The sequence below is a fragment of the Danio rerio genome, chromosome 23, assembly GCF_049306965.1.
Source record: "Danio rerio strain Tuebingen ecotype United States chromosome 23, GRCz12tu, whole genome shotgun sequence".
Taxonomy (NCBI): Eukaryota; Metazoa; Chordata; class Actinopteri; order Cypriniformes; family Danionidae; genus Danio; species Danio rerio.
Genome location: NC_133198.1, coordinates 36814457 through 36841314, shown reverse-complemented (window position 1 = coordinate 36841314; position 26858 = coordinate 36814457). Strand labels below are relative to the sequence as shown.

The following is a 26858-nucleotide window of genomic DNA, read 5'->3' as shown; positions in this document are numbered from 1 at the left end:
GAAACTATACAAAACATTTTGTTACATAGAGATTTTAATTTATATATAATTTGTATCATATAGACTTATTTTACATATAAATATAAACATTATCTCAAATATATGCATGCATGTGTATATTTATAGACACACTTTAAAAATGCTGAGCTCCACACGATTCCTTCATGTTGTCCCATAGCAATTTGATTAAGTTAACTTAATTGTTTTTACAAACTGAAGTGGATTGAACATAAAACAATTAAGTTCCATCCCACAAACTCAAGAATTGTGTTGATTCAGCTCATTTTAAATAGTAGTTTGAGCGAGCAGCAGAAATTATTTGTTGAGTGTACATAATAAATATACACAGCCATCACACACACATAAAACAAATTATTTTGGATGCGATTAATCTTTTCCCAGCACTAATATTTTTGTAACACACTGTAAAAAGTCATTAGTTGACTTCACTTTAGAGTAATGTGTTTACTTGTTTAAGTGAAGTAAATTAACTATCAAAATAATTATAAAAATTAATTCAACTTAACAGTGAAGTCAACACAGTAACAAGTCACAACAGACACATTATCCCCTAAACACATCTTTGCTATCATTTAAATTGTCATCCTTAATGAAAAAGAATACATTTCTATTAACGAAAAAGGTTTTTGAATGACTTTTGGACCTGAAACGATACACACATGCTGAGGTGCTTTTCCATTATCCGCTTACTTTAAGCCCAACGCTGGACCTCTGCACTTTTGCCATATTGCGGGGATATTCTCAATAAAAAAAATCTATGAGAACTTGTGGCCCACGGAGAGAAAGCGAGAGGCTTAACGCATTAATCAAAGGTTAGAGAACACCCTTTAAATGGTTGTGAGTCGCAGCGCCGTCTCCTTTTCAACCTCCTCTATCTCTCTCTGCCCCTCGCTCTCCTTCTCTCTAAGCTGCCGTTCCTGTTAAATGAATTAGCTGGGCTTCTCGCCTGGAGCTCACTAGAGGGGAAAAAAACTCGATTGGATTTTCACCAATGTCCCCGAAACGCATCTCAAACGGAGACCAGTGGGAATTAATTGATTTCAGTACAAGTCGTTGATGAACATACATCAAAAAGTCAAACGTCAATGCAGATACAGGACATCAACATGTGACGAGAACACAGACATCTCAAAATCCCAAATAATCAAACGTTAAATATCTTGTAGACAGTTAGGGCTGTGCAATATGACAATAATTTCATATGGACAAAAGTCTGTCATTTCATATCACTGAAAAAAATTATTCAAAGATGATTCCTTGGATTTACTCAATTTCTTTACATTAAGAGGTTGTAAACGATTTATTTTGGTTGAATGTAAACAAACAAATTAAGTTGAACATTACTAAACTTAATTTGTTTGTTTAAATTCAACACAAACAAATTGTTTGCAACAGTTCTGCATGCAACACTTTTATCATGCCAAAATACATGGTTTATGGCAGTACTTTTTTTTACTTTAAATTATGAGTGCAATATTACACATCATGAAGATGTAGATAGAAACATCAATAACAGCATCGTGAGAAAGTTGCAATCTTGAAAGTATGTTTACAGTAAATTTGGCATTTTATTTAGCAATATTTTTTATTTGTATATTGGACCCATGTAATTATTGTTTCATATTTTATTTAAATTTGTTTTATATTTCTACATTTTTTACTAAAACATTTGATCTGAAGTTCTAAAATTTGGTTCCACACAATTCATTTATTTTTTCCCAACAAATATTGGTTAACTTAATTATTATTATTATTATTATTTTTACAAATTTAAGTGGATTTAACATAAAACAATTAAGCTGTCCCCCAAAAAAGTCAAGAATTGTGCTGATTCAGCTAGATGATTTGCCCACATGGAACCTAAATGAGGATATATGTGCATATATGAAACTAATATGCAGTATTCATTCATACATTTTCTTTTCAGCTTAGTCCCTTTATTAATCCGGGGTCGCCACAGTGGAAGGAACTGCCAACTTATCCAGCACATGTTTTACGCAGTGGATGCCTTTCCAGCTGCAACCCATCTCTGGGAAATATCCATACACACTCATTCAAACTTATACACTACGGACAATTTTAGAATACCCAATTCACCTGTACCGCATGTCTTTGGACTGTGGGGGTAACCGGAACACCCTGAGGAAACCCACGCGAACGCAGGGAGAACATGCAAACTCCACACAGAAATGCCAACTGACCCAGCCGAAGCTCGAATCCTTCTTGATGTGAGGCAACAGCATTACCTACTGCGCCACTGCGTCACCCTATATACAGTATAAAGGGGCATACAGTATATGATAATATATATGCTGTATATGTGTATATATACCACATATAGGCAAAATGAAGGTGCATATACAGGTGCTAATCCTGTATAGCTTCTTTATATCCACAAATAAGCCCTATCTATATACATACAAGACATGTCTCTCATATCTCACTTTGGCAACTGTCATACATGATGCCTAGCTCATATTTTCCATACCTATATCAAAACCTATATTAAAACATATATGTTTATATAAGTTCTTTCCATGTGGGTGAACAAGCAGCAAAAATATTTTTTTGAGTGTAGGGGCAACTTTCTGGAGCTAGCAATTGTCTAAGTATATACTTTAAAATGTAAAAAAAAAAACTTATGTATAAATATAAATTATATATATTATATTATATAAATTATATAAATTATATATATATATATATATATATATATATATATATATATATATATATATATATATATATATATATATATATATATATATATATAGCTGTAGCCTCCAAAAGAGGCTACAGCTGCAGCCTCACACATTATGGTTCATAACCATAAGAAGGAATAGCACTTCAAATATGCTTAAATGCATAATTTAATAATCGTCATGAACACAAATCAAATTAAGACATGTGGAGTATTCCTATTTCTGTCGCATTATTGAAGTGCACAAACATGTAAACACCGCTTTCAAACTATTACCCCTGTGTAGGACATTTAGCTGCATTTTTCGACAGGATAAGCCATACACACACGGCTGTTAGACACACACACACACACACACAAACACACACACACACACACACACACACACACACACACACACACACACACACACACACTGAACTCCCGGAGACTCGAGACATCTGCCTTTATCATCACAGAACACACGTTTAAGCTGTCTAGGAAAAGCTGAGTTTTTTTTTTCAATTGCGTGCGGTATTAAACTACATTAAAACAACTCTATCCTATCAGTCATATCAGTTTTATTAAGTTAAATACAAATCTATTTTCTATTTATATATGTTAAAAATTTGAAAAAAAAGTATTTTTGAATATTTTTCATTCACACAGGCTATTAGCTACATATTTAGCAGTGTTTGCTCTTTAGAATTCATTAAAATAGAAGTAAAATAACATTTATTACAAGTTGATTTTAAAACAGCACCTAAAAGGTTTTGCAATTTGTGTTTTTTTTCAGTTTTTTCAGAATAAAAGACGATTTCTTAAAAAGAGTGTAAAAATCTCATCTTGTCTCATTCTTGCTAACCCAATCTTATGTCTCATCTCATCTTGTGGAGTAAGTGTCTCAACTCACCCCTAATATATATATATATATATATATATATATATTTTTTTTTTTTTTTTTTTTTTACAGAACTATATCATGACATACAGTGCTCAGCATATATGAGTACACCCTCCACAAATCTCTCATTTAAATTAATATTTTCTATGGGATGCTTTACAATATTATATTTATGCGTATGCATTAGATAATCAGTACTGAAGCCAAATTTGGAGCTTATCTAACAAAATAACTTACGATAACAATCCTAAAACTAGTCAAGCCAAATTTATATGTTCTAGAAAAATATTAAATAAAAACTTTAAAAAGAGCAAAATTCAAGATGTATCAAATTTAGTTGAAATTTTGTAGGTTGTATGAATTTAAATGTATAATCTCTTTATTTATAAAGATTTTTAATGACTAAAATATTATTTTAATAAATGTATCTGTTTAATAAAACTGTTTTTTTAATATCCACCAAAACATACTGCCTATATTCACTGAGAAATGGATAAAAATATTCATTTTCAAAATGGGGATCTACTCGGTTATATTAGGCACTGTATATCGTTATCAGGATATGAGATGTCTTCTATCGTGATATGAGACTTTTGTCATATCACCCAGCCCTACTAACAGTGTGTGCAAATGCAGTGAGATTGATTTAGATGCAAATGCATAGTACAGCAAGAGAGGTGCAGAATTTCTAGACAGTGATGATAAAATACTCAATTACAGCCTTAAAGACGTATCGTTTGCGACAGAACCCACCTGTATAAGTGTCTGCTCTGCTGCGACTCCTCCGCGCTCAGAAAATAGCTACGGGGGAAAGACACATTAAGGAAACCTGAAAAGGATTTTGAGTTACTATTTGTAGTCAGTCATTTATCCTCTAATAATAGAGTCTACCTCCACATACTAGCTTTGTACAGCTGCATACTAAGCAGGTTTGCATCTTACGCTACACATGCAAAGTAGGGAAGCCTGTGACTAGAATTCATTTCTGTAAGGAGTGAATTAATTGTAAGCCATTGATTTGTGGGTCTAAATGTTGTGTTGAGCAACAGATCTGGCCATTTAGAAATACGCATGTACAAGTTTTTTTTTGTTTTTTTTGACAATGGAACTACCAGAATCATGTAAGTATAGCAATCATTCTGACCATTCATATTAAAATGGACTGAATTAGATTTTTCTAACATCTTATTTACATTTGAAGCTTCTATTCAGTATTTAGTATTAAGCTTTGAATGTCTGTTGTCATATTTTATGAAGTCAGCACCCTAAAAATATAACATTTTTTGTATTATATCCATCCAGCAAGAAACTTTGTCAAAATGCATCACAAAACATGTCAAAAAGCTAATTTGATTTGATTTGATGTATACTGACTACACAGCAATCACTTTTTGTTTTTTAAAAGATGTCTAATAGACGTCTAAACATAGTCATCTTGGCTAAAACAAGGCTAAATTTGGGCTGTCAGTGAAAATCTAATTGACGTCTAGGAATAGGCCAAAACTGGACTACTCATCAAATAAACAGAAATAAATGACTACACATGCAGTGGAAAGCCTGTGACTAGAATTCATTTCTGTCAGGAGCGAATTAATTGTAAGCCATTGATTTGTGGGTCTAAATGTTGTGTTGAGCAACAGAACTGACCATTTAGAAATACGCTTGTACAAGTTTTGTTTGACAGTGGAACTAATCCTGTGAATATAACAGTCATTCTGACCTTCCATATTAAACTGGACTGAATTAGATTTTTGTAACATTTTATTTACATTTGAAGCTTCTATTCAGTTTTTAGCATTGCTCTTTGAAAGTCTGTTGTTATATTTTATGAAGTCAGCGCCATAAAAGTTAATATTTTTGTATTATATCCATCCAGCAAGAAACTTTGTCAAAATACATCACAAAACATGTAAAAAAGCTAATTTGATTTGATTTGATGTAAACTGACCATCCAGCAAGCATTTTTGTTTTAAAAGATGTCTAATAGGCGTCTAAATAATCATCTTGGCTAAAACAAGGCTAAATTTGGGCTGTCAGTGAAAATCTAATAGACGTCTAAGAATAGGCAAAAAATAGACTAGTCATCAAATAAACAGAAATGGATGACTTCACATATAAATTCTGTCTAATCTGTCTATTTGACGACTAATCCAGTTTTGGGTTATTCTTAGACATCTTTTATATTTTCACTGACAGTTTAGCCTTGTTTTAGCCAAACTGTCCATGTTTAGATGTCTAATAGATGTCCACAAAATTGTTTGCTGTGTACCTTGATCTCAAAATTCCATGTAAAACTGGTTAAAACATGTCAAATATCCATTACAGGACTGTTTTTGACTCCAATGTTAGATGTCTATTTGATGTCATTTTAACATCCAGCTAGTTTATATGCATTAGACACAAAACCCAGAGTAAATTGGTCATTTGGAAAATTTCATATGAATAAAGCATTTCTTATATTGTAATATGTAACGTGTCGCTATTTTGGTGGTCAAAAGGGAGTCAATGTGTGAAGGTTTTGACGTCAAACCAATTAGCTTTTTGACATGTTTTTTGATGTTGATTTGAATTCATTTTGACATCAAGGATGCCCACGGGGTTATAGAGAATGGGAATGTGTCATCAGCACATTGCATTATGGAAATTTGGGACATGGGAACCTAGATCCTATTGATCTCTATTGTATCATTTACAGTTGAAGTCAGAATTATTAACCCCCCTGTATATATTTTTTTCCCGATTTCTGTTTAACAGAGAGATTTTTTTTTCAACACATTTCTAAACATAATAGTTTTAATAACTCATGTCTAATAACATATTTATTTTATCTTTGCCATGATGACAGTAAATAATATTTGACTAGATATTTTTCAAGACACTTCTATACAGCTTAAAGTGACATTTAAAGGCTTAACTAGGTTAATTAGGCAGGTTAGGGTAATTAGGCAAGTTATTGTATAATGATGGTTTGTTCTGTAGACAGTCAAAAAAATTGCTTAAGGGGGCTAATAATTTTGACCTTAAAATGGTTGATAAAAAATTTAAAACTCCTATTATTCTAGCCGAAATAAAACAAAAAAGAAGAAAAAATATTATCAGGCATACTGTGAAAATTGTCTTTGCTCTGTTAAACATAATTTGCTAAATATTTTGAAAACAAAACAAAAAAAAAAAAAATTCAAAGGGGGCTAATAATTCTGACTTCAACTGTGTATATATATATATATATATATATATATATATATATATATATATATATATATATATATATATATATATATATATATATATATATATACTGTAAAAAAGCAGGGTTCCACACAATCTCTTCATGTCATCCCAATGCAAATCGATTAGTTTTTCAATTTTAGGCTGATTAAACATAAAACAATTCATTTATCCCCCCAAAAAACCTCAAGAATTGTGTTTCTGCTCATTTTAAATAAGTATTTTGAACAAATAGCAAAAACATTATTTGAGTATACACTGATCCGCAATAAACTATAAACACTCACATCACAAACGAAGAAAATCATATGTGGGAATATTTTCTTGCAGCAGCTCTTTTATACTCTGTCACCTACAGATAAGCTGGTTCATTTATTTCATCGGCTCCCTCTAAATCTGTGCCTGGCTTCTCTAATTTCACTTTAGCGCAGGAGATTGATTGAACATTATGGAATGAATATTTTTTTAGCTTCTCAAACACACAAAGAGTGTTTGTTCTATGTTTGTCTACAAGACCCTTTTCACATTTCCTGGTTTCTCAGTAGCATCATGGTTGGTTAAACTTAGAGAGCAGTGAATCGGAGAGTACAACAAATATTTGCTGAAATAATTAAGGAAAAACTCATGATGGTGTTATCAAGACTTACAGAAAAAGGGGAAAAATTGTGTGAAACTGACAGCGACAGCAAGAGGAGAAAATAACGTCAATTTTACTCTCAGCCACACAGATGCTGCATTAGAAACAGCTCGCATAAGTGGTAAGTTGTTTTTGTAATTTGACGCAAAGATGATATAATACATTCATAAATGCATACAAATGTTCATACCTTTTCATTAAAATAAGAATTTAAGGGATTTAAGATTATGATTACTGTTAAATGCAAAACGCGCCTTGTGAAAAGGGTCCATTACTATAAAAGAGTCTGTTTCTGTGGTGATTTGCATTGATTTACATTGTGCTCTTCTCAGGGTGTCTGAAATCACGGCAGAACGCAACTCACTATGACGTAGATTTCCATTCTCTATAATTGTGTTTGAGTTACTGGACTATTTGGCATCAAAAAGGGATGTTCTTGTTATCAGAAAGATATCAGAAAGTATCTAGGCAACATAGGCATGTATATTCAAAGCCACAGGAAAAAGTAGCAGACACTGAAATACTTGTGGTCAATTTGATCGTTATGGTCATTCAACTGCTCAACTCTTTTGTAAAAATTTGAAATTTTAATAAAAAAAAAAATGTTTAAATAATCACGCATTTTGGAATGGTCATGGTACTATAGTTATATGGGATTGATTCTAAGCAAGTTGTTAAATTGATAGTTTGATGAAAATTTAAATGAAAATTTACTCACTTTTTGTTAGCCCTCAAGTGGTTTCAAACCTTTAAGGAGTTTCTTTATTCTGTTCAACACAAAAAAAGATTGTAGCGAGTGGGCAGGGGCGTGGGAATGGGATGAGTCCCACAGAGGTGCTCTGGATTACAAGAGGAGAGACAGCAGTGGAAGACAAGAAAGGACCAGGCCTGGACACTTTGTTTTATTTTTGCTTTCAGCTTTTGTTTTCAGTTTTCAGTCTGTTTTATTTTTGTCATAATTAAAATCATTTAAAAGTTTGACTTTTAAATGATTTTAATAATGAAAAAATAAAACAAACTGAAGCAAAAGTAAAACAAAGTGTCCAGGCCTGGTCCTCTCTCATCTTCTACTGCGGTGTCTCCTCTTTTTATAATCCAGAACTCCTCCTTGGGACTCGAGGCCTGTGCACGACACAGGTGCTTCACATTATCACTCAAGCACCAGCCTCATCTCGTACTCACGGCTCTCAGCCCCGCCCACTCGCTACAAAGATATTTTGAAATATGCTGTAACCACTCACTTCCATAATAGTAAACACAAATATTATGAAAGTCAATAGTTACAGGTTTTTAACATTTTTCAAAGCATCTCCTTTTGTGTTCAACAGAAGAAAAAAAAAACTCTTCTGTGTTTTGAAACAACAAAAATAAAACAACAAAAATGATGCCTAAATAATGACAAAATTTACATTTTTGGGTGAGCTATCCCTTTAAATGACTAAAGAAAAACAAAATTAGTAGTTCAAGTGTTAAATCAGAAAAAGCGATTATTTCTGGGATGGTTTATTCAAGAGTTTGCTTTATGCGGTAGCAATTAGAGAACAAAGCCAGAGAGAAACTGACAGAGTCATTACAGCCGATTCAACATTAAATTGCTGTATTAATTTTAATTAAGTGCCATCTATGCTGATTCACTGGGCTAAATGGGATCGCTTGGCGTAAATAATTCAATAATTACTCATGGTAGGTAGTTGAGTTGACTATGAGATGCTTTACTACACAGACTTCAAGTCAAATGGTTAGCCAGTAAATTCAAGCTGTCATACATTTTATCGTTCTCCTCATCAAGGGCGCACAGTGAGATTACATCCCAGTTCCCTGATGTTAGAAAGCGAGGAGAAACTGAAGGAGAGGAAGCCTGAAGAAAGAGAAGGAGACAGATAAAGCTTATGAGTTTTAAAGAGAAGGTGAGTTTTAAAAAGAAAGACGAGGAAACATTAGATTTAAGTGTTAGATTTCAATAACAGATCAGAAAGAATGCGTTACATACACATATTCATACAGGCCTATTTATATAATAATATATCTCAAGAAATATGCATTAAATATTTTTTATTCATGTAATTGGCCATTTTATAAGTAGTATATGTGATATTTTTGCATTAAATAATTTGCATTATTAAGTAGCATTTAAACAAATTTTAAAAACATTTTAAAGCTAAAGAAAAGAACAATCATATAATATTTGTATAAAACTAAATGCTAAATAAATGCAATAACATTTATTTGAATTTTGTATAAATAATTTGTATAAATAAAATCTAATTATCTAATAATAATAATAATAATGTTAATATATATATATATATATATATATATATATATATATATATATATATATATATATATAGCCAAAAAATGTATAAAATGACTTAAAAATAATTAAAATAACATTTTATTATTATTATTATTATTATTATTATTATTTTATTTATTATTATTATTATTTTTTTTAATAACTTAATTTCATCTGATTGGCTGATAGCTGTGGAATATTCTGCAATAACAGCACTCCTAAAGCCTCTTCCCCCTTCTGTATTTCTCTGACCACATACAGTTTGACCAATATTGCAGCTGTTGGACAACATATTCTACTTTTGAGGCTTTTTAAGATGAGAATGTAGTTGTTTAGATTGCAACTATCCAGTTTATTTATGAGGATAGTGCCTATTTTAGATTCAGCCCGTCAGCGGCCATCAGCTTGTCATACTAAGCAGAGATGGTTGACGTTCAGCCACAAGAAGGCGACAGAGACCGCATAATAAGTCCTTAGAGAAGAAAAACTCATAGAAAATTTCAAACTACAGCTGATCAGATCATTATAAAACTGGTTTGTGACATTCTAAGTCAATCTCCTTTGTATGTTGTAGTGCTGAATTTATACTACTGGAATCTGATGCGTTTGCTTTCCTTAGCTTTGCTTTGGATTTTTCGGAGTTAATTATTGTGATATCCCGAATGCAACAGTGAAATACTGGGAGATATCTCAGTAGAGTCATGGCATTTCTTGCCGTTCAGCCTTAAATTTTTAAATGTGAGCAAATCCCCTGTTTTGTCATCACTTTAGACATTAAGTGACTGCTGTTCTCACATCAGGTGCAGATGTGAATGAATGGCGAAAGAAAGTAGTTCCTTATACAAAAGATTTTTTGAGACTCTCTGTGTTTTTCATTTTTATATACATGATTGTGCTGTCGATCTGTTGTATAAATGCAATATCACACTGGTAGCAGTGCGATATGGCTGTATATTGTCACTTTTGGGACACTAAGGCCCAATCCCAATTCTATTTTTGTACCCCTACCCCTTCCCCTTGCCCTTAGCCCTTACACCTGAGGGTTAAGGGGAAAGGCTTCAAAATTTACTCTTAAGAATTGGGACAGCACTACAGCACCTGCACATGTCATCATATGTCATCGCAATCTCATGCTTCATAAGAGATCACCGATCATGACTGCTGTAGTTAGTCCAGTTGTGTTATTTTTTTGGTATCTATTTTCAAGAAATCACTGAAGGCATATATTATGTAATCAAACGATCTAATGTGTCATCAAGATCATAAGTGTACTGTGTTACGACCTCAAAGTTATAGGGCTAAGGTTGAACATAAAAGTTAAAGAAAAATAAATTAATTTATAAACAGTTAGCAGGTTTATGATTTAAATGACCTTAAAGGTTCTTTTATTGTGAGAAGACGGAAAAAGTTTGTGTTTACAAGATGACAAAAATGAGCGCAAACAAAAATAGCTTCAGGGCTGAGCAAGGCCAAAATTCATTCATTCATTCATTTTCTTGTCTGCTTAGTCCCTTTATTAATCCGGGGTCACCACAGCGAACGAACCGTAAACTTATCCAGCAAGTTTTAACGCAGCGGATGCCCTTCCAGCCGTAACCCATCTCTGGGAAACCAAGGCCAAAATAATAAACAAAATATTAACTAACTCCACCCCGAAGATAACTTACCTAATGAACCAAAAGAAAGGCAGAAAATAGATTACAAATACCCTTCCTCCTTAATTGAACCAAAAACAGGAGAAAATACCAGTGTCAAAGTAAATGGCACTCAGCCCCTACGGCTTAGCTTACAGCTTATATCAGACAAAATATATGAATTTACACAGTGGCCATTTTCATCTATGTAAACACACAAAAACAACATTAACATTATAGCAGACACTGTAAAAAGCTCATTCTCAGCCACTAGTCTTTTCTGACAGGGTATTTGAGTGTCATCAAGTGTCAGAATGTTGTAGGACTGCTGTTCAGTAGTTATGATTATGGATTATAGATCGCGAACTTTATCTAGTTTTTTTTTTTTTTTTTGCGTTTTTGTTAAAAACATGACTGTAAAACACGAACGTAGTTATTATGAATATATTAAAATGTGTTTGTTTGTCATAAAAATTCAGAATAATGACAAAAATTACTAGTTTGTGGATCTCCTTACTTCCGGGTTCAGCAATACTGCCGTTGTGGCTGGTGTATTCTGGGAAATTTTCTTACCCCTTGTTTCGAGTGTGGTCCTGAAAAATCTTAGTTCGAAGGGCTATTCACCCCTTTCCCTTAGCACTACGCCTTCAAGCTAAAGCGAATTGGGAAACCCCTACCCCTTGACGTGAACGCTAGGGAAAGGGCTAAGGGGTAGAAGTAGGATTGGGCCTAAGAGACTCAGCCTGCGGCCTCGAGCCATCGCATCCCACCGGTGCCGATATACAGCCACATGACACTGCTACTTATATACTCATATATATGAGCAATTTCACACGACTAGTAGATGTGGCTTTATATCAGCACTGGATGGAGGCGAAGGTAGGGCTTAGTGTCCCATCAGTGTCGAAACACGGCCACATCACACTGCTACGAGAGTGATATTGTGTAACCCCGCTGGTCCTACGCCACTCAACCTGCTCAGAGCTGGTATCGAACCGGCGACCTTCCGCATGGGAATCAGCTGCTCTAACAAGAAGGCTAAAGACCATGGCCTCTAGCTTCTGGCGCTAGAGCACCTTTAGAGGTCAGAGGAGTTAGGTTTACCTGCACAGTACTTACTAGCTAGCCTCTGTTACAATTGCATTTATACAACAGATCAACAGCACAATTGTGTATATAAAAAGAAAATCAAACATGGAGAGAATCAAAGCCCTTTTGTAAGAGGATTTACTTTGTTCCGCCATTCGTTCATATCTGCAGCTGATGTCAGAACAGCAAAAGTCGTTACTAATTCACCAACGTCACTTTGGAGCTAATATTTGAATGATTCTCTAGCGTAATGTCTAATGTGATGACAAAACATGTGGTTTTGCTGACATTTTAAGATTATAAGGCTAAACGCCATGAAATGCCAACAGTCTAGAGACATTTCTCAGTGTTTCTCTGTAGCAACCAGGTTATCACAATAAATAACCCCGAAAAAGCCAAAGCAAAGCAAACATCAAAAAGATTGACTCAGAGTCACTTAATAATTATTTGATCAGTTGTAGTTAAAAATTACGCTGTTTCACCCTCTAAGGGCTTATTATGCAGTCTCTGTAGCCATCTTGTGGATGGACAACATCAACCGTCTTTGCTCTGCTCACTGACAGGCTAATGGCCACCGATGTGCTGTCTCTCAGAAATTATATATATTTAAAATAGGCACCATCCTTATAAATAAACTGCATATTTGCAATCTAAACAACTACATTCTTGACTAAAAAAGCCTCAAAAGTACATTATGTTGTCCAACAGCAGTAATATTTGTCAAACTGTAGAGTGTCCTCTGCTTGTTGCTGTATGTGGGTGGACTAATACACAAGGGTGAAGGGTTAAGAGGCTTACGAGTGCGTTACTGGCAGACTTTTGCACGACTATCAGCCAATCAGATTCAAGAACCAGATAGAACTTTTGTGTGTGTGTGTGTGTGTGTGAGAGAGAGTGTGTGTTTGTGTGTGTGTGTGTGTGTATGTAGGGACAGTTTATATATATATATATAGATGTTAGATGTATAGATGTATAGATTTTTTTATATAGAAATATAAGAACATATCATTTCAGAAATGTCTAAACTTCCCACAAAGCATATCAGAAATCTAAATCAATAGCTAGCACAATTAAAAACACAAATCAAAAGTCTTACACTTCAATAAACAGAAACATTTTACAACCCAATCAAGAGAAAAGATTTACAATACACCAAGGTTCGATGTCGGCCCCCCACACGTTCATAAAAAAAAGTCACACATACGGCTTGGTATACTTTAGGTTTCTAATCACAAAGTTTATGAGTGCATCTAATTTGATTGTGCATAGAGCGAGTATGAAATTATTCCACCCACAGACCTGAGCGGGGAGGCTGGCGATGTGGAGAAACTCCCCACGGGCCCCTTGCTTGGCAGGCAGGATGAGGTAAAACAGGGAACCATCTGCCGTGAACAGCGGCTCCTCCTGGAGGACAAGCCACCATCAATACACATTCCTCCCGCACTGTTTTGATGCAATTCATTTTAAGTCCAAGGTGGATGCGGCTCTAATGGAAGTGACTAGCACGAATTGATTGCATGCATCCCCGGAGAGGCTGAACTTTACCTGCCGCTGGTTGTTGTGCCAGAAGTCCATCGCCATTTGGTGTCTCTGAAGATTAAAGATGTTTTAAAAGGATCAGACGTGTGTCATATATTAGAAGTAAAATATGTGCTGAAATTGTTTGTTCTCTTCCGCCTGCCAGGGAGAGTTGTAGATCATAACAAACTCCGCGGCTAACGCAGAGACGCAGTCAATCCATCACTCTCGTTTGGCGTCACATTAAGGAAGCGAGTGTTTCATTTTTATCTGCAGTTTAGATGTGCTGTCTTGAACATTTAGAGTCCCACGTCTGCTCCATTAAAACGCTCTAGTTGAACTTTATTAAAGATATATTCAGTTACAGTTGACGTCAAAATTACGAGCGCTCTTATAAAATTGTAATTCATTCTTAAGTATTTCCAAAGTGCTGCCTAATGGAGAAGGTTTTCATTCAACACATTTTTCAACCTAATAGTTTTAATAGGTGATTTCTAATGAGTAAATTGTTTTGGCTTTGTCGTGATAGCAGTACATAATATTTTACTTCATATTTTGCAAGATGCTAGTAAACGGTGTACAGTGCAATATAAAGGCTTAATGCGCTTCATTGGGTTAAGTTAATTAGGCAAGTCGGTTGACAACAGTGGTTTGTTCTGTAGTCAATTGAAAAAATATTATTTCTTAAGGAGGCTAATAATAATGAGGATAAAATTGTTTTAAAAGGTAAAAAAAACATTGATTTCAGCCAAATTAAAAGAAATAAGAATGTTAAAAGCCGCCCAAGTATATTTAAAGACACTTTTTTTTAACGATTGTTATCATCCTTTAACAATATTTTGTATTAGCCTAATTTAACCAAACATCCACTATCAATTAAGTATCTGTGTTTTGTGTGCGTGAAACCTGTCAACACTGCCAAAGTCAGTCTCATGTGCTCTGCATACACTCAGAGATGCGAATTTAATAATTTGTTCAACCGGGTTTCTAAATCTCCTAAAATGTCCAGGATTTTGCTTTTGCTTTCTAAAGCTATTGTTAATCATAAACGTTTTTGCATTTCCTTTTTACTTTTGCTTGGCTTCGCAGCTAATTGCACACATAAAAGTTGCAAAAGAAACATTAAACACTTACTATATATACTTTACTATATACTCAGAGAGGAGAAACGACTGGTCTAAACTGGCTGCAAAATGTTTGTACACCATTAGTAACGGTTAATCAATACATTTGACTTATTTAAATAATCTACACATTTTAATCTAGTAATTATTATAATTTTAAGAGATGCTGTCTGTTTTCATTTCCTTTTTATGTCATTTATTTCTTATTTGCTGAGTATTTAATTTTTTTTAATGATGTTAATATATTACATAGGTTATTTCATATGCACATCTAAAATGCTTTAGCATTCAAGTTTGCTTTGAACTTGAAAAAGAGAGAGAGAAGCAGATTTTATCTGTCAGTGGGTGCACATGGCTCCTGAATAGCATTAAATAGAAATAGCTGGTTTCTGTTTTTATTTTAACAGTCTTTTTACTTTAACCCATTGAAAAGAAACAGTGTATAACTGTATCATAATAAATAAAATTGTTAAAAAATTACACATTGGTCTCAATGCGTTACTTGCCATTTCTTTGTAATTATTTGTGAAATTTAAAAGCAATTACTTAGATAAAACAGATTCTACAATGATCTTTTTAATGTTACAGTGCTCAGCACACATGAGTACACCCTCACACATCTATATTTTAAATTCATATTTTCTATAGGATGCTTTACAATATTATACTTGTGCATATACAGTTAAAGTCAGAATTATTAACCCCCTTTGATTTTTTTTTCTTTTTAAAATATTTCCCAAATAATTAACAGAGCAAGGTAATTTTTACAGTATGTCTGATAATATTTTTGTTTTCTAGAGAAAGTCTTATTTGTATTATTTCGGCTTAAATAAAAGCAGTTTTTAATTTTTTAATTACCCTTTTAAGAACAAAATTATTAGCCCCTTTAAGCTATTTTTTTCTGACTGTCTTCAGAACAAACCATAATTATACAATAACTCGCCTAATTACCCTAACCTGCATAGTTAACCTAATAACCCTAGTTAATCCTTTAAATGTCACTTTAAGCTGAATACTAGTGTCTTAACAAATATCTAGTAAAATATTATGTACTGTCCTCATGGTTATTAGAAATTAGTTAATAAACTATTATGTTTAGAAATGAGTTGAAAAAAATCTTCTGTCTGTAAAACAGTAATTGGTGAAGAAAAAATAAACAGGGGGCTAATAATTCTGACTTTAACTGTACATTGGATTAAATACTGAAGCCAAATCTGGGGCTTATCCAACAAAATAACTTACGATAACCATCCAAAAACTAGTACAGCCAAACTTATGTTCTAGAAAAATATTAAATAAAAACTTTAAAAAGAGGAGAAATCAAAAGAACCCAAAAAATGTTAAACATTTTTGTGAAATATTTCGCTTATTTAATATTTCGCAATATTTTGCTTGAATTTAATTGTTTTATCTTTCAATTTCTAATATGTTTAGTGAGAAAAATGTTATTTTAATAAATATATCTGTTTAATAAATCTGTTTTGTTTAAATGCACCAAAATAAGGCCAATATTTACTAAGAAATGGATACAAATATTCATTTTCAAAATGGGGTGTACTCAGTGCTGAGCACATACATATTTCTTCTATTTTTATACTCTAATTATGCAAGTACGTTATATAACTTCAAATGTAATGTCAATCATTATTCTAGCCCTAATATCTAATCCTTATTTTACTTATTACTTATTTGTCTGATGGTTATTTTTAGACATTCATTCATTTATTTTCTTTTTCGACTAAGTCACTTTATTCATCTAGGGTCGTCACAGCGGAATGAACCGCCAATTTATCCAGCACATGTTTTACACAGCGGATGCCCCTCCTGTAGCACATGTCTTTGTGGGATTGTGGGAGAAACTGGAGCACCCGGAGGAAACCCACGCGAACACCGGGAGAACATGCAAACTCCACACAGAAATGCCATCTGACCCAGCTGAGGCTCGAACCAGCGACCTTCTTGCTGTGAGGCGAACGTGCTACTCACTGCACCACCTCATCGCCCCTATTTTTATACATTTTCTGTTAATTTCCTATGTGGGTCATGTATATGTCTGCTAAGGTTTAGATGTATTATGTCAGATTCTCTACTCTCAACACTCTAAAGATAAACACTATTGTAAAATATAATTGTATTTAATAATCCACAAAACAAAAACATTTTTCCTTAATATTTGTATACACTTCACTATTAAGCACTTTCTATGAAGACTGTTCCCGTTTAAATGAAGGTAAAATCATTTATTATGAGATTAACAGCTCCTGCAGAAACATCTGTCATTGCTTAATAACCTCAGAGCTCACGGTCTTGAGAGGTTTATGCATTATTTCTGAAGAAAAAATAAAATCAATTTCTCTATGGAGAAAATGAATGGGATTTCTGCTTCAGACTGTTGCGCTCTGTTGTGTATTTCAACACCGCTCCCATTGCCTCTAATTATAAAGCTGTTGACAGATTTCCCAACATATACAGTGTGTCAGAAATCACACAGAAACCGCAGACGCTCCTGTGTCCATGCATTCAATCACACACTTACATAAAGAAAGAGGGACCTTTAGGCGTTAAGACAGGCTGCGCATTTAAACCGAGGCTTAAAAGTAAAAGCCGAGTTAAGTCTTTCGAGCATTCACAAGGAAATTAGGCTGAGCCGGCAGAAGAGAAGCAAGAGATTCTGTGCATGTTCTGAACAGAATAAGAAATGAGAGGCAGATCGATGGACACTTTACAAGTAAAGATACCCAGCGGGCAGCAGTGGATGAGATGGTAACCTCTCACCTCTGAACAGGCTCCAGTCGTGGCCTCGCATACGCACAGAACCGACTGATTCTGGACACGGTTCAACCAGCGCACTGTCAGGCGGGTGCTGCTGATCCAGCTCACCATAGAGATGTAGCTGTCCCTGGAGAAACAAAGAGTGTTGGGCATTCAGAATCACCATGTTATTAGATTATTTCTTCAAGTTCCCATATTGTGCTGTGTTATAATCATTGTGACTTAAAAGGGATCCCTTTATGCCCCTTTTTACAGGATGTAAAATAAGTCTCTGATGTCCCTAGAGTGTGTGTATGTGACGTTTCAGATCAAAATACAGCACAAAATAATGTTTTGAGACTCTGCATTTTTGGTGACTGTCGCTTTAAATTCAAATGAGACTGTGCTCTTTTTAAAAGAGGGCGGAGCTACAAATGCCTATGTGTCAGCATAGCAGCAGATTTCAAACAGAACTCTAATAGGATGGCTGCTTCTCACTCAGGGCTGTTTATGCTAATGAGGGAGAGTTTGTCACTGAGGGGCGGGGCTTCCTCCCTCTGATGGCATGTACAAAGTGAGAATGTCAATCAAAGTGTTTCTGCAGACTGTTTTTATCAAGTAGTATTATAAAATAACTGAATTAATTAACGTATTATTCGGTTGGCTATATTCACAATATTTGTTTAAGGGGATTTTTGCATAATAGGTCCCCTTTGACTTGAAGTATGACAATAAGAAGGATTAGTTAATGTTTCATCTATTGTTTTTATGTAAAATAATCACTTTGATGTATGCTGTTCAGCTTTAAAAACAAAAGTCCTCTGATGCTTAGCGCTGTTGAGAGCACGACTGTAACTATAGTAACTAACTCTGTGTGTGTTCAGAGTTTGCTCCTGTTTTCAACAAGGCCTTTCAGTAAACATTTAGTTTCAATCAAATCTGAGTTGCCACTTGTTTTATTTGCTGCTAAGAGGACAATAAAAAAACATTAATAGATTTACATCCACCCAAGGTATAAAAACTAAATTCATCTTCCTCATAATATACACTTCAGCATTACTGCTTTTCTCACAGTGTCTGGAAGTCTCTTTTTTAAGGCCCTCCCTTCAAAAGCCTTCTCTGCTCTGATTGGTCAGATGAATAAGTCTGTTGTAATTGGTCGACTGCTTCTAGAAACAAAGCAAACAAAGAAAAAAAACCCCGGCATTTTATCATATTGAAGGGATAGTTTAACTGAAAAACAAATTAATAGACATGGCTCCTGATGACACACTGAAACAAAATGATCTGTCTTTGCAAGAAACTGAGCATTATTTACATAGTTCTTGTCACATATAGAGTAGGATTGTAGTCTGGTCACTTTTGATGACAAAAGTTATGATGACGCAGTTGGTGATTAATATTTGTGATTGGGTCACCAGCTCTTGCACTTTCTATTAAAATTTCATTGTATAAAATTATATAAATAATGTTAAATTTCTTACAAGGGCCGATTGTAATGATTTGAACTTGTTTGTATGTGTCTAATAGTTCATCTTAAAATCTGTATAACCTTTCACTGCCATTATTTAAATCACCAAGGACCAAAAATACAGCTCAAAATCTCTTTTAATGTTGTACTAAAGACAAAAAAAAACTCACCAACATCTTAGATCAGGGCTGCTCAACCCTGTTCCTGGAGATCTACCTTCCTGCAGATTTCAGTTGCAACCCATATCAAACACACCTGCCTGTAGTTATCAAGTGCTGTTCAGGTCCCAATTGATTGGTTCAGGTTTGTTTGATCAGGGTTGGAGCTGAACTTTGCAGGAAGGTAGATCTTCAGGAACAGGGTTGAGCAGCCCTGTCTTAGATGACCTGGCTGTGGGTGGGTAAATTAACAGGAAATTTAGATTTTTGGGTGAACTATCCCTTAAATTCAAGGCCTGCAGGACCGAGTTTGGACACCCCTGTTATTTTAAATACAATTTTATACAGTTCATAAATGCTTTTTGGAAAAAACATCCCTGTACAGTTATCTGAGTATTCTGCTAATATTTACTTTCATTCATTTTCCTTCGGCTAAGTTCCTTTATTCATCAGGGGCCGCCACAGCGGAATGAACCACCAACTTATTTAGCGTATGTTTTACACAGTTGATGCCCTTCCAGCCTCAACCCAGTACTGGGAAAAACCCATACACTCTCATATGCACACACACATAACTTATGGCGTGGAAAACATGCAAAAACCTCACAGAAATGCCAACGGGCCTGGCCAGCACTCGCGACCTTCTTACTGTGAGGCGACAGTGCTAGCCACTGAGCCACCGTGCTGCATATTGAGCTAAAATAATTTTATTATTTTTGAATAATATATTAATTTTGAGTAAATACATTTATTTTTATTTATTTTATTTATTTACTTAATAAAATTCTACGAGTTTTGACAAAAAATAAAGGACTTTCAGAATTTCATTGTTTAAGCTAGTACTGTACATTTCCTCTTTTTTTCTGGCTAAATACATTTTCCTTTCATATTTACATTTATTCATGTAGCAGGCGCTTTTATCCAGAGCTACTTGGGAGCATTAAAACATATATTAATTCCTTGCTTTATGTGTGTTAGCTGGTTTAAATGTTTAATGCTGCTATTTTAGCCAGGTCTCTCTGGCAAAATAAAGCTAATCTAAAGGGACTAACCTTGTGAAATAAAGGTTTAATTAAATCCATCTCCGGGGGTGATTTTTCACACAAAAGACCTGCAAAGCTGCTTGCCATAAAGGATGAAAATCAGCCTGAAAAAGCTATGTTTAGACCGAAGATTCATTTTGCAGCAGGACACAGACTCAATGCACACAGCAAAAAACGAATGAAGAATGGCTTAAATTCTGAAGGTTGGTATTCTGGAGCGGCACAGCCTGAGCCCTGACTTGAATCCAATTGAAAATCAGCCATAAGACCTGAAATTGCTGTCCACCGGCATTCTCCATCTAATCTGGCAGAGCAGGAGCATATTTGTGCTGAAAAATGGTCAATAATTCCACAATCTAAATGCAGGAAAGCTCACACCGGCAAACATTGGATGATGCAAGCTGTATTTTGTAACTATGGGGATTGGGGACGACATAAAAAAAATAGAAAGTTTAAATATTAACTTTCTAACAGTAACAACGATATTTCTTTCATCGCAAATATAATAATATCTTCAGTGTCAGTGTGTAACTGCTCTCAATCTATTGCACAATGTTGCCTCAAGACAATAAACCCATTTTGTGTAGTTTGCAAATGCATAATGCATTTAAATTGGCAATAAAACTGTTAATAATGAAGAAATTATTTTAAATAAACAGCTGTAAACTTCCACTACACTCATTTTGAAGTCAGTATTCAAAAAGCAGAAAAAGTCCTCTCTCATAAAAGCAACTGTTCACCCATTAAAACCCCCAGTCACATTTTGTTAGAGAGTAAACTTGGTTTTGAAACATCCAGAGTCATCAAAAATGGAGGATTGCTGAAATATGTTTGGTGCCTGAAAGCAACAGTTAAACAGATACAACTCATTTCTGCATTAGGCATGAAAGCTTTTGTTTAATATTAAGCCCAACAGACATGCTTGACCATGTTTTTAAATGGATATTAAAAATGAACAGCTTAGTATCCACAGTTGCGGACACACGGTAATGAAAGATAAACTTCACCTGCTGTTCTGGGAGTCTGGAGGAAACATCTCTAATGTGTGCGCTGGACCGTATAAATTCACCACAAACAGACTGGCTGATGGGATTCTGGATCCCGCCTGTAAAGAGCAAATACTTTTAACTTCACCAAAATCAAACACTGAAGGCTTTCGCACAGTGTAAATAGTGCATAGCTTGCATTCATTATTCAAAACTTTCCTGTGATATTCGATTCATTTTGAGTTTATTCAACACAATCTTGTGGCAATTCGTAACTTTTTGATTTAGTGGTTAATTCATATGAATTCGTATGATCTCATTCGCACAATTTAGTATGATTTGCGTATCCCCCAACGATGGTTGGGTTTAGGGGTTGGGTTGGGTTGGGTGTGTCGCCACCATTTTAAAATCGTACATTTTCCTACAACTGAACTCGTATAAATTCGTACAAATTAACCACTAAACTGACAAAAAATAAAATAGTTATGTTTCTTTGTGAGATTTTTTTTTTTTTGATAAATATTTTTTGTTACAGAAAACCATCAAAGAGACATTTTTCAACAGAAATAAAGTATAAAAAAAACTTGAATTTTTCACATTTTAAATGTCATCCCATAATAAAAAGTCCAATTAAAATTGATTGCAATGCAGTTCTGTATACTTAAAACAAAAAGTTAAAATAATTAAAATCAGGAGTACCTAGGAATAAGATACGTCCTGTTGACCATTTAATAGTGAATTCATTGAAAATGTAATCTAAACCTTTTAAAAAGATAAATAAGATTGTCCAACAATTATTGTCTATACTGTACTTGTACCATATAGAGTGGGGAAAATAAGTATTGAACACTTATATCAGAAAACATATTTCTAAAGGTGCTGTTGACTTGAAATTTTCACCAGATGTTGATAGCAACCAAATAAATCCAAATATGCAAAGAAAACAAATCTGATTTATTTTACAAATGAAGTAATGTGTAATAAAATGAAATGGCACAGGGAAAAGTATTGATAGAAAGGCAGTGAAAGCCCACACAGCAGCTGAAATCTCTCTGAAATCTAATTCTTCAGCAGCCCTCCGACCTTTCGTCAATGTAAATTAATATTAGCTGCTTCAGTCCAACATCTACATTATCAGGATGATAAAAATGAAACCAGGGTAGACATTTCAACAAGTCAATGATACAAAACACAGACAAGGAATGTCTCAAATGCTTTCAGAGAAAGAAAATCAACCTCTAGAATGGCCCAGCCAATCACCTGATGTAAATCCAATAGAGAATACAAACTAAAGATCATATTTGATGGACGAGACCCACAGAACCATCAAGATTTTTACAATCTGAATGTGAAAAACTCACACCTGAGCAATTCATGAGACTTCATTCTCCATATGAGAGGCATCCTTAAGCTGCCATCACCAAAAAAGCCTTATATAAAGTATAAAATGCATTTCAGTAGTTCAGTACTTTCTACTTGTGTCATTACATTGTTATTACACATAACTCATTTTTCAGATTTATTGATTTGTTTTATTTTTATGTTTGTGTTGTTTGTGTTTTTACCAAAATCTGGTTAAATTCCATGTCAATAGCTACTTTAGAGATATCATCCCAGGAAAAAAACATGACATGTTCAGTTCTTATTTCCCCACTGTAAGATGTCCAAATCGGTAATTGTTACAGAAAACTGTTATGCAGACATTCTTCAATAGAAATAAATTACAAAACACCTCACTTTTAACATTTTAAATGTCATCCAATAACAACAACAACAAAAAATCCCACTCAAATGTATAGTAATCCAGTTCTGTATATTTAAAACAAAAAGTTAAAATCATTCAATTCAGGAGTACCTACTGTAGGAGTAAGACACTTCCTGTTGACCGTTTAGTAGTGAATTAATTGAAAATGTAATCAAATCTTATATTAAAAAATTAAGATTGCCAACCATTTATTGTCCATACTATCTACTATTTATCTACTATGACTATACTGTACTTATACATTTTGTATTTATATTTATAAAAAATGCAGTTGTATACTTAAAAAAAAGTGTTGAAATAAATAAAATCAGATGAATATTATTTTAACAGTGCAACCAAAATAATTATATTTATATTTCACCTAATAAGTACAGTGAGAACGCATTTAAAACATTTTGATACTGTATAAAAAGTCCTTAAATTAACATATTTCAAATATGCGTGAAGATTTTATTTTTTTTTAATAGCTTCTGATAGCTTTGTGTTTGCAATATGCAGCAAAAAGTGTATCCAGTGTTTCCAAGCTAAAGAGTGTGTGGAGACTGCCAATGCAGGGCTAGCATTTTCACTTAGATCAGAGAATAACTATTTTTCTGAGATAGAGAGAAATTTAAGCAAGAGTCATCGTTCAAAAGCAAAAGCTTAGGACAGCATGATATATTGTCCACCAGTATGTCCTTCAGAGTTATAGATACTTAGTCACAGACAGTTAACTTCTGGACTATCCCAAAACATATGAGTGTAGGTGCCTATAGTCTCCTGAACAGAAATTACAATTAGAAGATCATGACATATTCATTATACAGTAAGATACAACATGTGAGTCATTTAGTACACTTTAAAACCCAGTAAGTTAACGTAGCTCACACTGATTGAGGAACTAATTGCAGCAAACCATTTAAGTTCAAAAACCAATCCTAATGAGTACTTTAAACTTAATCCATTTGAGTAAATGAAGCAATCTGAGCACAGTAAAACCGATAGATGAAGAAAACTTAAACCAACTGAGTACTGTAAAACCCAATAAGTTAAGGCAACTCAAACCGTTTTAGGAAACCGACTGCTACAAACCATTTGAGTTAAAAACTAATCTGAGTACTGTGAACTTACTCCATTTAAGCTGAATTAATGTGGTATTTAATTAACTGACTACATTCAACACTGTATTCAAAACTCTTTTAAAATGAGAAGAATTAACTTTCATTCCATTTTGAGTTAGCTGCACTCATTTCATTTGATAAAGTTGACTGTTGGGTTTTACAGTGTAGGGATAATTGATTAGTAGGACTTCTTGGATTGTCCCAACAAATATTGTCCACACTATCAACTGTATTTGTACCATATATGTCAATACAAGATGTTCAAAATCTATACTTGATAATAGAGACAGAGACAATAGATTCCAGAGACAATAAATGGGTAAATTCTAGAATTGCAGGTACATATCCAAGATAATATTTGTCAAAAGCAATGACATAATGATGACATATTCTATGAAGTTAAAAAAAAATACATTTGCTTGTGTTTTTAGAGACATTTTTATTATATTTAATAATATAATACAATGTATTATAAAGTATTACATATTTATAATGTTTAATAATATATATATATATATATATATATATATATATATATATATATATATATATATATATATATATATATATATATATATATATATATATATATATATATAATTTTAAATATAAACTATTCATTTAAAGTCTCATATACTATAACCATTTTTGACTGTCTTGAATCTTACATTCAGCTTTGATTATCATGAATTAATTTCATCAAATTTTTTATCATTTGTGTGTGTGTGTGTGTAAAATAAACATTTGCATTAAGCACTGATAGAAAAGCATGTGATGTCACTTCTTTTGGCGGTAAACTCTGTCATTTATGCTTCTCTGATTAACTTGTAGAAAATGTTTAGGATACCAATAGTTGATTAATTATTTGTCAACTCTTTTATTGTAATATTTCTGAGAGTTTCTTATTTACTTTTTAAAACCAATCATATGAAAATGGAACAAATTCTGTTGTAGATGGGCCATGTCTAGTTCGAGGTTGGCATCTTTAGCTGAGCCATAAAATGGTTTAAAATGTCAACTCTGTTAGTGGTTTAAAACCTTTAACAATAAGTCCCACAACAATTAGTAACAGAATCAAGTGTTCCCAACACATATTTAAACTTTTTTATTTTTGCATTATAATCAATAATAATGAATTTAGTTTACTTAGTTTTTTATGTTATTGCAATTTAAGAAAAATATAATAGAAAATGCTAGAAATGTACCTGCAATTCTGAAATGTGTCAAATACAAATACAAATAACACTACACTGTTCTGACTTCTATTGTTAAAGGTCCTGTAAAGTGCTTTGAAATGTGCATTTTTATTCGATGTTTGATGTAATCTCAACCAAAACATAAATAGAGGGTGGGACATTGTGTAGCCCCTCCCCTTTAAAAAAAACAGCCAGTAGCATTTAGTTTTAGGACTGCTCTGCCAGTGAGAGAGGTTGAGTTGAAGCGCATCAAATGGGACGCGTCTTAATGGGGCTGCGGCATGTCTGATACTAGAGTGCATTTGATTGGTCATGATTTGATAAAAAACTAAAGTATGAGATGCCTTGAAAAAATCGTTGATCCAGTTCATACTGTAGATATCCTAAAAACTAACAATACTGATACTAACGCCTAAAAAACTTTATTTCAATTTCATAGGACCTTTAAGGTCTTTTCACACTGAAGTTTGAAATTTTTTGGGGGGATTTCGTATATTTTTCGTCTGCCACATTCTGTATTTATATAATTTCATGCACTGTGTATGTCATAAAGTGATCTGTGCTGGTCAAATGACGGCAGTCTGTAACTTTCATTTCGCTCATACTGTACGTGGCAGTAAACTAAAACCAAATCAGGCTCATTCTGAAAACATACCGCTATATACATTTCTGGAGATCGCCAAATACGTCCGAGGAGGTGCAAATTGGTTTTCGCAAATACACCAGAGGCCGCTGTGTATGCTTTTTTGAGAACTCAAATTTCTCTCGCGAGTGCCATTCATGCCTGCTGTTCTCACGTAAATCCACAAGAGGCTGCAGTCGACTGACTGAATGACTAAATGACTGACCCACCTCCCTCCTTCTCTAAACCCAAACGACAGTTTCAAAAAGCAATCCAGAAAGAGAAAAGCCCTCCCCTGATTTTTCACCACGTTTTTTGATTTTACCAAATTCTCACCATGTTATTTACTTGTTTATTTTATTTTTGTTTTCTGTTTTGTCTCATCAGCTTTCTGAAATTGTTCTTTGCAAAACTCGAACCCTGTCATCATGGTCAACTCCTCATTGCGTCTCAAGTCTATCAACGTACAAGGTGAGCTACTGGTCAAACTTGTAACAGTGTGAAAGTCGTCCATAAAAAGGTAAACGGTCGGCTGGTAAGCATGAAAAGTCATACCGCCCCACAGTGTTCCTCTTAAAGAGGAAATGCAGCCATTAGAACTTCTGGCTACATAATTCGCGATCTCCAGAAATGTA

The 26858-nt window shown here is 33.8% G+C and overlaps 1 protein-coding gene across 13 annotated transcripts in view; it reads right to left on the bottom strand.

Annotated features, from left to right (window-relative positions):
- The window catches only part of LOC101886435 (inactive dipeptidyl peptidase 10), a 124006-nt gene that overhangs the window by 19138 nt on the left and 78010 nt on the right, over nucleotides 1–26858 (bottom strand). For 11 of the 13 annotated variants that reach the window (XM_068216928.2, XM_073939255.1, XM_073939250.1 and 8 more), the window contains 6 exons: nucleotides 21562–21659; nucleotides 17907–18030; nucleotides 14035–14079; nucleotides 13789–13893; nucleotides 9237–9328; nucleotides 4359–4406 (listed from right to left, as the gene is read on the bottom strand). In XM_068216928.2, the coding sequence (XP_068073029.1) occupies nucleotides 4359–4406; nucleotides 9237–9328; nucleotides 13789–13893; nucleotides 14035–14079; nucleotides 17907–18030; nucleotides 21562–21659 (512 nt within the window). Of the gene's footprint in view, nucleotides 1–4358; nucleotides 4407–9236; nucleotides 9329–13788; nucleotides 13894–14034; nucleotides 14080–17906; nucleotides 18031–18954; nucleotides 19052–21561; nucleotides 21660–26858 lie in introns of those variants that run through there. The other 2 variants (XM_073939256.1, XR_012398643.1) reach the window with 2 other exon arrangements.